This window comes from Vigna radiata, chromosome 8 (assembly GCF_000741045.1).
Source record: "Vigna radiata var. radiata cultivar VC1973A chromosome 8, Vradiata_ver6, whole genome shotgun sequence".
NCBI lineage: Eukaryota > Viridiplantae > Streptophyta > Magnoliopsida > Fabales > Fabaceae > Vigna > Vigna radiata.
Genome location: NC_028358.1, coordinates 34,005,695 through 34,017,203, shown reverse-complemented (window position 1 = coordinate 34,017,203; position 11,509 = coordinate 34,005,695). Strand labels below are relative to the sequence as shown.

Sequence of the window (11,509 nt, the reverse complement as noted above, 5' to 3'; positions counted from 1 at the left end):
ATTCAAACACCAAAAAACAAAACAAGACGGTACACATGGATCAAAACAAGCACCTACCACAATTGACAAAACAAAAGCATCATAAAACACTTCTTGAAACGACTTACGATCTTTACTCGCTTTATGTCGAAACACTATTAAAAATATAAATACCTCTCCATCAACAAGAATATCAACCATCCTTGGAGGTACAATTATGTCCTCCACAAACTTAGCCAATTTGGATTCAGCAACCTGTTGAATGATACAAAAAAAACCTTAACACAAGTAGAGATTGATAAAAAAAAGGTCTAACTTATCTGGGGTGTAAGGAGAAGAGACAAAAATGCAGAAAGGTAATGGACAAACATTATAAGATATCAAAGTGTTCATTTTGGAGAAGATTGCTTCCCAGGTCAAAAAACTTAGTTACAAATTGGGTTTGGTTGAATTATTATTAAGAAAGGCCAAAAGGGTGTTATGATACATTAGTGAACAACTATGAAATTTATTTCGTTTAAATTAAACATTCATACCTTGCGATTCATAAGTCTCAAACTCATATCCATAGATTTCTCCTGAAGTATTCTTATGTCTGAACTAATGGAACCAATTTCAGCCTGATAAAAATTTAAAAATAATTTCATGATCTAATATCCAATAAATACAAGAAAATATGTACTTCAAATATTTTAGTAAGTCCTTCAGATTATTGAATGTACTGCTGTGGTTTAACATAGTTCCTGTTACATGACTACTACAGATGAATAACAGGTAAATAAGTACTAAAACATCAAGCGAATCTAATCATTCTCATGGGGAGAAAAGTCTTCATAAAAAGGACGGGAAATTGATGTCTCAAATTCAAGCTTCGAGTTAAAACTTACTTGGCCAAAAACATACCTGAAATCCACTTAGAAGAGTTTCTATCTGTGACAAAATACTATCACAATCACGAATTTGATCATGAAGAGAGACTAGATTATCACTTTCTTTGATATAATCCTGTAATAAAATGAACGATATTAAAACTAATCATCAGAACAAAAAAAGCAAAAGCATTAGCTGAGTAAAACAACCAAACTTTTATCAAATATTCACACCAACCACAAGGAATATAAAATGAGCAGCAATTAAAACTTTCAGAAAATTGACCACAAACCTGAATTGAATCCAATTCAACTTTACGTAAATCGTTCTCTACTCCTTTCGTGTAGTCCCTAAGTTTGGTACCTTTAGAAAGTATATTAGCAACAACCTACACAAAACAAAGCAACCTAATAACTTAATACATGTCGATCCATTTCAACAGCAGTCATGCTTTGAACACAGTGACCACAAAGTGACTCACATCATTATTCTTACACTCTTCCAGTTCCAGTTGAATTTCAGAACACTATTAAAAATAGAAAGCTATCTTCTTAAACTCTAAATCCTCTGTTGTTCCTTCTTCCTCTTGCCTTCTCAAACTTTCTTCCCTTAGACCTCTTAAAAGGACCTGCATTCAAGTACATACATGTATGATTTTCCATTGAATATAATTCATGCAATTAAACTCAACGCTGACAACCAGAGACAACACTGAAGAGTATAAACAATAAGTTATAGAAATTCTGTTCAACACAATGTGTGCGCAAGAACCAAATAGTATTTTAATTAACACAACTAAAGTGGTAAGATATAGAAATTCACTCAAAAAACAACAAAAGCCAACATACCGTATTCTGACCCAACATCCCTTACTGACCCATCAACCACTCCTTCCAAAATATGGTATAACATTGTTCAAAATTTGCACAGAAAGCACTTAAACTATAAAAATGCGTTTCTTATCAGAAGAACGATGGTGGGCAGCAAAAATGTATTGCACTTAACCTAGGAATTTCATCAAACACGTACAGGGCAGCAATAATCCCCACTCCCTGTTATGAGTTAACCAGAATTTCCTGCACCATTAACAATCAGTGTGAGAGACAATTTTGAAAAGTTGAATTGGAAGTGAAATCAATATGGAAAGACATCGCAACACCAAACAATACTGTTGTGGCCGCCATAAGTGCCGAGGCGTTTGAGAATTGTCTCAACTTCGATTAGGGTTTTATGATGTCACGAATTTGAGGACAGTGGTGAAAGGTGAAGCCTCTGAAACATGAAACCTAAACCTAAAAGAGATGATTTTAAGATTTGAGTTTTGAATAAAAATGGAAAACCTAGAACTGAAAACCCCTTCGACTGTATACTCGTCTCCCAAGTCTGCGACTCCCTCGTCCAGTCCAACGCCCGAACTCCTCACCGCCTTCNTGACAGGCGACATCGAGCTCCTCTACGAGATCACCTTNTCAGCACTTTGCANCGGGTCGCCATTGCNCTTTTCCTNGTCGAGAATCGCTGTGACGGGAAGGCGGCTCAAAGAGTGTAGATGACCATGAGGAAAAGGAAGAGTTTGATGGAGTTAAGTTTAGGTTTAGCAATTTGAAGAAAAAATAAAGTAAGATAAAATGATGGAAGGAAAACGAACAAAAATAAAAAGAAAAATGAATTATAATTTGATTACTAACGAACCTCCNTAAGAAGACCTTAAAACCTCCGCTATTATTAGGACTTTTACGATTCAATAGAACTAATTTAAATCTTATTAATTTGCGGAGGGTTTTTATAACCTCCGCAAAATAACCCCCCTTAAATACCACTTTTTTTGAAGTGACATTGGCCGAGGTGGGTGTCTATACAATCATCGTCATCATGTGATTGTTGCTCCACGTTTTCTTTATCATTGCATTATTCTTGACGTTGGTGGAGGTGTTGTTGACCGTCACTATTGATGTCATCGTGCTACGACATGTCTTTTTTACCTTCATTTTCTTGATGTTAACTAAAATACCAGCCTTTGCTATGAGTGTCTTTCAAAAGCATGCTTTTTCTTTATTTTCGTATTCTTGACGTTCACCAGAATCTCGACCTTTGCCATGAATGTCTTTCAAAAGCAACGCGTCTTCTTTACCTTTGCATTCTTCACATTCACCAGAATCTTAACCTTCACTGTGCTTCTTCCTTACCTTCACGTTCTTGACATTCACCAAAATCTCGACCTTCACCGTGAGTGTCTATCAAAATAGATTTGTCTCCTCATTGATCACACTATAATAAAGTAGTAATAACTTATTAAATAAAAAAATGTTGCCGCAAATTATTATTATTATTTACAATTCCTGGTTCAAAATTCCTAGTTAGTGCGTCTTTGATTCTGTATACATTGAACCCATCTAAAATTAAGTTCAATGTGTCGATATATATTTAATTGATTTTACATATGGAATAAAAGGTTTATATATTAATTTTATTATAAACATTTTTTAATGTAAGCATGCATATTTTGCGGAATTGAGTTGTATGATGGTGAATCGTTTGGAGAATGTGAGTTCCAATTATAGGAAGCGAATATTGTTGGCAGGATATTCATAAATTTGCAAATCAATTTGGTTTTTAAAGGTGAAAGTTTAAGCTAAAATTGCATCCTCATACGTCTGTAACCTAACTCCAGATAGATAAAAGAGTTAGTAGTGGAGCATTTGAGAAAGTGTGAAGTTTGTTGAAGACAAACCAAATATATATATATATATATATATATATATATATAGAAACAAACTGAGTTGACACCTAGGTTATCTTGATATGCGATATGTCAACAAGATTTAACTCAAATCTACTTCCATAATGTTTTAAGACTAAAATTAATCAGTATTATTTTGCTTTCATTATCATTTAAGTTTATGTAGATTGCATTATTAAAAATAATTCAACCGAATTAAGACTAAATTAATTTAAAACATGTAATTGTTTTTAGGTTTAATTGCTTCTTTTGTCCCCAGTTTGGTTGAAGTGTGTCAAATTCGTCCCTTTTTTTAGAAAAATGTCAATTTCGTCCTCATATAAAAAAATTTTGTGCCAATCAAGTCATCTCCGTTAAAAACAAACTAATGGTGTTAAAAACTTAAAGTGAGTTTTGAATAATAACCACTTCATGGGTCCGATTTTGCAGTGGATAAAGTGAGTTTTGAAAGCAATGATTTTTAACGGAGATGACTTGATTTACACAAATGTTTTCTATATGAGGACGAAATTGACATTTTTCTAAAAGGGGACGAATTTGACACACTTCAACCAAACTGAGACAAAAGAAGCAATTAAACCTTGTTTTTAATAGAAAAATAAATTAAGTTTTTGCTTTAGCTTATTTTGAAAAGTTGGATTATTTCTTTAAATAGCATCTCTTAAACTGAATTAAATTATAATTTATAGAATTGTAAAATAGGTTTTAAGATTAAAATAACAACTAATAATACTTCGAGCAACTTAAATGGTTTAATCATATTAAAAATATTTTTTTTTATTAATTTAGTTTAGTTTAGTTTGCTTAAATTCTAATTCAATTTATATTACTGTTCAATTTAGTTTTATCAAATATTTTTTAAGTTTAGTTTAATATCATAATAGGTCAACGAAGACAATATTGTCCAATCTTATATATAGAATATGGATTATTTTTAGTGTTACTTTTTATTTAAAAAATATTTCTACATAATCATTCTAATTTTTTTAAATATTCTTATATTTATAAATAAGATTTACATAAAGTCGCTGTTTTTGATATATTATAACTATTATGTGTCAAAAAAGCATCGTACAAGATAACATTTATGCAGTCCATTGTTTTGTTTTTCATCACATACGCAGTTCATTAACTGAAATCTAAGTTCGATTATAATGTTTTTTGCAATAAAATAATAGTGACACTGACCTCTCTCTCACAAGGAAAACTTTTTCACAAAAGTAATTTTCATTATTATTACCCATTCAACTCTTCAATTTTGCTACATTGGTTCTCTCTCTCAATTGACACAAAATCCTTACTTTTCAGTTTAGTTCTCATTTTTAAAAATATCAACCTTTATGATATAAAAAATGTATCAAATCACATGACAGCACTTAATGAACAATAAATCACAAGTATTCATACCTAATTATTCAATATTTTATGATTTGTTAATGAAAGGTGTTATGAACAACAAATCACTTAATGAAAAACTTGTTATTTGTAAACGAATAAGATTTATTTAATATATTTTTCATATCATATGAACTAAAAATTGACATTTTTAAAAACAGAAACTAAACTGATCAATATCGGTAATAAATAGTTACTTATTAAAAAGATATTGAAAGATAGAGAAAAAAGACAGTTATTTTAGAATACTTTATCCCTTTATTACTCCGTCTGTGTATAACACTCAAACCTTTAACTTGTAAGGTTCGATGATTTATAAATCATAGTTCATGTCTGTATGTGTTATTACACTCTAACCTTCAACCACCAAGGTTCAATGCTTTATAAATCACAGTTCACGGCTTTGTATACTACACTCAAGGTTCTGTAGTTTATACAGATCATGTCTGTATATAATAAATTTCGCCCAATTATCTCCAAGATCGACAATATCCACAAAACAAATATATTATTACAGTAAATGAGAAATGCATGCTAGCAACTTTCATTATTTTCTGATTAGTTTATTAGCGCATACTGATTCCTGTTAACGGGTCAAAGTAGTTGAAATCAGTCTAAACAACCTTGCTGTCTCCACGCTAACAATCAACAACAATCACATATGATCCATATCAATTTTCATTTTTTGGCTACAATCCCCTTAGATATTCGTCCTTAAAAATTTTGCAGTCTACAACAAGCAACTCAATGTACTACACAGACCAAGCCATGTGGGAATTGTAAGCAATAACAATAAATTGGTAGATGGAACGCTCGATAGTTGTCAAGGACAAAGTAATTGCTATGGTCATCGTTACTAAGATCCTTGCCCAAAACTTTTCCTCAAATCTGCAGGTTCTAAATGGAAAAACAAAAATACCGAACCCGAGACCTTGGGATTCAGTTTCTCACATTATTTGCTTTCTTTAATTTTTTTTTTTTTTCCTTCTATCAACTTTCGTTCATTTCTCTTATGAAACATGGACTGACTATGGTGGTCAATGCTGATAGCTGAAAATTGCTGCCTCCAGTAATGGACCAAATAATAAACAACCTGCATTTAGTATTTTAGAACTCTTATGATTCAATGCATGGAAATATGAACTTCACACGAACTGAACTATTATACCAAGTGAAAGGATTATTTTCTCTTCTAGCATGCAATCAGAAATTCAGATTTCTTATGATTCTTAAGCTTTCATTTGCATGTATGAAAGTATGAATTACATACTAAATGGATTACAATAGCAATGGGTAACAGGAATTTTTCGTTCTAGTAATTTGGGTATATATATGCAGTCAGAACAAAGAAAAAAGTATTGCACAGTGCATATAGCCTGATATTCACAAACCAGCTAATGTAATAAAGAGCTTAAGTGAGATAAGGAGGCATTATTGAAGGAAAATGACTGCATACAAGGTAACATAGAAACACAGGCAAACACAGACGCACATATGGCATGTCTAACATTTACAACCAGTTAATGGAATGTGCAGAACAGAAAACAACGATGATAATAACTTTATGAAGCTGTGCCTCTCAGTTTTCTTTATCTGGGAACTTCAGAAGTATAATGCACAGCTTATCATGTATAATTTGAGTAGTGTAAAGTAGGATCACAAATCAAACAGAAACACAAATAACAATCTAGTGACTACAGAGAATCATCCAAAAAAGGGTATAGAACAAAACCTTTTCTCAACTAGACTACTTGGTTGCATTGTAAGATGGAATGTATGACTCCAGAATTAGTTGTGCTGTAGAAGGTGCTCTAATCTCAACAATTAAGTAAGTAAACTTCCATTCGTTGTCAGCTGGACCTTTGAACATCTCAGAGAATACTTTTCCATGTCCATGGGGGCCCCGGATATAAAAATTAACCTGTAAGCCAAATTAACATATTTGAGTTTGAACCAAATTACAAAATAAATGAAACAGCTACTAAAAAATAAGTAACTTCCACCATAGACAAAAAGTTAAGAATTTGAAAGGGCAGAGGGATAGAACCTGATAAGGACAGAGAAGAAAATATATGAAGAAAAGAGACAGAATGTCCATTAACATCAGTACAATTCTCTGGTACCAGAACCAGAAATGAATTACACTAATGCTCAGGGTATTCAAGAAACCCGGACATCTCCCCCATTCCACGAGTCCCAGTCTTTCCAACTTCATAAGATACATCATCTCTCTCAACTCCTTCTCTTATTTATAGACAACAGGCCTTATTTGTCTAATTATCCCAGCCCCAGATAACTTTCTAAAATAACTAACAAACAAATAGCCAACTAACCTATAGTAACCAATTATTAAGGGGGTTACCTGACACAGAGGAACAATACAGGAATATATCCAATGAATTGCTCCTCAATACCTAGCCTCTTTTCTCCTTTCTTTCTTCATTTTTGTTTCAGCCTCTCTTTTAATCTTTTCAATTATATCCCATGGGTTTATCAAAATAGCACCCATTAAACGAAATGTAAATACATCAAGAAATAAATTTGAGTAAATATTGATATGTTTACCTCTACATGCTCAACACCTTCTTCATCGGTCCATACCCTGTGAGGAATTCTTTGGCGAGCAGCTCGATTTCTACTCTCCTGACCATAACCAGTAATTGGAGATCCAATCCTCACACTTACCTGGTAAAAAACAGCCAACCAGTACAGAACCAGCTATTATTCATTACCCGTACCAACATTCTCACAATTGTTTGATGCAGAGGTTTGGTTTGGCATGCACAAATTTTCATTACAATTCACTTTGCAGTAAATACAACATTGCTCAAATGCATGCCTAATATTGGCCTGAAGCTTTCAAATATCCACGTTCTCTACCTAACGTAATTGATTTATTTTAGATTTTTTTGCATGTTCATGAAAATGGAAAGGTGAGAAAAGCTTGACTGACCTGACCGTCATCTTGAATTCTTTTGAGAGCCTTGCTATAGATCTTGTACCTGCCACCAGCTCCCAACAAATAAATAAACACATGCTTGAATATAAATTATATTACACAATAAGCAACATTTTCATTGAAGAAAAAACGAGGAAGAAAATGATTACTCTTTGGGTTGAAAAATAAGTTCCTTGAAAACAGCATATCCGGCCGCAGCTGCGATTCCAAGCCCAGCGAGAATGACAACACTGTAGGACGCTCCCTCCACGAAGGTCACAGGCTTCTCCGGAATGTTATAAGTAGGGGCACTAAAGGGATCCTCCTCAACACTGGCTATGTCCTTTTTGGCCTACAAAATCAAATAGATCAAAACTAGGTTTGGAAGCAGTAAATGACGCATTCATTGACTCTGACCTTATTGCTAGATTCGCCGTGTTCGTTGGATTGGGATGTTTTGGAAGAAATGGACCTTGATCCTGTGATTGGGAAGGAGCGGGAAGGGACATCGGGGGCGTGGCGAGTAGCCAGAGAGCGCGTGCACGCCGAGAGTGCCCGATGGTGGGAGAAGATTCTGCGGAACATAGCGGAGTGAGAGTGTCTTTTCGTTTTCCACGGCGTTGAAGGGCTTCGAAGAATGGGGGAACAGGGTTCGCAGCTGCAAGCAAACTTCGCTCAAAACGGCGCCGCCTCCTCTGTTATCCTTTTCTTCTTCCTCGTTCGCTTCTTTTATTTTTTTTACCACAATAGCTACAAAACTTATATGTTGGATAAGTTATTGGGTTAAATTAAAATTTACAAATTTTGAACTCATTTTTAAAACGAATTTTTGTAGTTTAATATCTTTAATTAAGCTAAAGAAATGCTTTTTAATTTTTCGTATTTATATAGGTTAGAATAACTATTTAACTCAGGTTTTATTTTACCCTCTAATATTCTAATAAATGGACAACACAAAATAAAAGAAGTGTAACTACATCAATCATACACCACTATCATTAACAACTAGTTCATGATCTCTTGCATGTACACCACAGGTCTATGTATACCATTCTCATGAAAGACATCACTTCTTATCTCAACCTTGACATTGCATATTAAAACAATCCATATATTATACACATTAAAAAACAATTTATTAAAGGTTTTTTTCAAAATAAAAATGCATTCATGATTGCACAATATGAAATGTGTTTTTCAATAACAAAATATATTCAAAGTCATGAACCTTTAAATGCATTTATATAACTAGAATTAAATTTCAAATTGTATAACCAAACGTGTTTTACAATAATAAAATACATTTCAAATTTTGCAATTGTATTTTTAAATCTAAGATTACATTTTGGATTGTCTAATTGAAAATGTATTTTGTTATTAAAAGATATATTATAAATTGTACAATATGAGATATAATTTTAAATTTAAAAGTTAATATCAGATTATTAATCTAAAAGTACATTTTTGTTTTTAAAAGATACATTTTGGATTGTGAAAACTAAAACGCAAATTTGAATTTGGAAATATCTTAATTGTATAAAGAATTTTAAAAGTAAATTTTAAATTGTATAATTTATAATGAAATTACACAACAACAGTTAAAAATGTACTAAAATTGATGGGACAATGGAAAATGTTATGACAACAATAATAGTTTTCGATTCACTAAATCTACAACACAAGCAAGAAAGGAACAATGACAATGGTGACATTTTTCATCCATGAGGAACAATAAGTGGAGAAAATAAGAAAAAAAATAAGTATGTTTAAAGTATAGTTATTGAGAGTAATTCAGTCTTTCACCACCCTTATGGGTCCATGTTGAAATTATGGGGTGTAGAAAGAGATGGCTTGCAAATGACACTGTCTTCATTTTTAGGTTCATTAGGCCTAGTCCACACTAAAAAAACCAATTTTCACATTTAAAGCATGACTAAAACCGAGGTAGCTTCTTTATGCATTTCTGTATCTTTCTTCCTATAGCTCGAATATAAACAAAATTCTCGTTTTATCCTTTATAGATTATGAAAGTAAATAACTTCTGAATTTTGTATAATCTAAAGTTTCTTTTCCTTTAAAAAATATTTTTTAGGGTTAAATATGTTTTTAGTCCCTATATTTTGGGGCAGTTTTGGTTTTAATCCCTCTTTCAAACTAAGGTACAATTTAGTCCTTCAACTTTAGAAAACTCTGGTTTTAGTTTATTTTACCAAATTTTTTTAACTTTATTTGTTATTTCAAACATCCAAATAAAGTTAAAAAAAATTGGTAAAAAGGACTAAAACCAAAGTTTTCTAGAGTTGAAGGACTAAATTGTACCTTAGTTTGAAAGAGGAACTAAAACCAAAATTGCCCCAAAGTATAGGGATTAAAAACATATTTAACCCTATTTTTTATTGCACAATTTGAAATTAAAAAATACTTATGAATTATATAATTTAAAAAGTCAAATAACTTTAATATAGCATGATACAAAAGTAAGATGATTTTAAATTGTGCAATTTAGAAAAATTTTAATTTAGAAACAATTTTCAAATTGTAATTTATAACTTTTAATTAATATTGTTAAACAAAATACTTGGTCTAGTCTAGTCTAATTAGGGTTACCACGAATTAATTTCAACTTAATCTAATACTTATTAACCAGTGTAAAAAATTTGAAGTTAGCATAGTGAGTTAAAGGGATTGATTCACTAACTCATTTAATTACAATTTTTTTTCTTTAATCCTATTTTTTTTCTAATTGAAATATAAATAAATTTCAATATAAATACAGTAAGAAATGACATTAAACTCCATAGACAATCCAAATAAAAAATATATTTTACAATTTAAAATCATGTTAAAGTTCAAATACTATAAAAACCAGAAAATACAAAACAAATTATTGTCTAACATCAAATCATTATTGTTATTTATCCATATTAGAATATTGAATGGATAAATCTACAACATAAGAGAGTTTAGATTCAGAATTTTCATTTTTTAAATATAATTTAATATTTATAGGTAGATTAACCCGATTGACTATGAGTTCAACCCAGATAAATTGGATTCTTGGTGAGCAGAGTTCAATTTTGGTATGTTCTGAAATTTTTAATTTTTTTAAACTCAACTCGATTCGAATCTATGATAGGTCGAGTTGATCCACGAGTTTTGATAACATTACTTTTAACCTGCATTCAAAATAGGTAAAATATATTAAAAAAACCTATTTCATTTAGGTACAAAATTATATATAACTCTATGTATTCAAAATTTTGTAGCTCCTAAAATTTGTATTTTTCTCCTTGATAATTTCATTATTTATTTACTACTTTTAAACATTTTTAGCATCTTTTCTTATCATATATAACATATACACAGATTGGAATGACAAAAATATCCATATATATGAATATCCAAAGATAAAATTCACAATATATAGTTGATACATATGTGTTGTAAGTATTTTAATACTATTTATAAATGGGTTAGGTGTGAATATATTACCCATACTACATATATCTATTACAAATTAAAATTAAAATTTAATTTATATTTTATTAAGTTATATTACTTAAATTTAAAAATTATTTATATATTAT

At 31.1% G+C, this 11,509-nt stretch overlaps 1 protein-coding gene and 1 long non-coding RNA gene across 4 annotated transcripts; both read right to left on the bottom strand.

Moving 5' to 3' along the window:
• Positions 1–6: 6 nt before the first annotated feature.
• LOC106771246 lies at positions 7–2,537 on the bottom strand. 3 transcript variants are annotated; one of them, XR_002669297.1, is made up of 7 exons: positions 2,009–2,537; positions 1,698–1,925; positions 1,331–1,477; positions 1,142–1,237; positions 883–984; positions 516–599; positions 7–234 (listed from the first exon to the last, which is right to left on the bottom strand). It is a non-coding gene; the product is annotated as an uncharacterized LOC106771246 (long non-coding RNA). The 3 variants fall into 3 exon arrangements; XR_001376445.2 differs by having other exon boundaries at positions 2,190–2,531; XR_001376444.2 differs by having other exon boundaries at positions 1,855–1,925; positions 2,190–2,526.
• Positions 2,538–5,599: 3,062 nt separating this feature from the next.
• LOC106769967 (probable mitochondrial import inner membrane translocase subunit TIM21) lies at positions 5,600–8,670 on the bottom strand. The gene is made up of 6 exons (XM_014655785.2): positions 8,340–8,670; positions 8,093–8,274; positions 7,938–7,986; positions 7,550–7,669; positions 6,717–6,905; positions 5,600–6,077 (listed from the first exon to the last, which is right to left on the bottom strand). Exons 1-5 carry the CDS (start codon positions 8,505–8,507, stop codon positions 6,732–6,734), a joined length of 693 nt encoding a protein of 230 aa, XP_014511271.1. The 5' UTR covers positions 8,508–8,670; the 3' UTR covers positions 5,600–6,077; positions 6,717–6,731.
• Between the last annotated feature and the right edge of the window lie 2,839 nt (positions 8,671–11,509).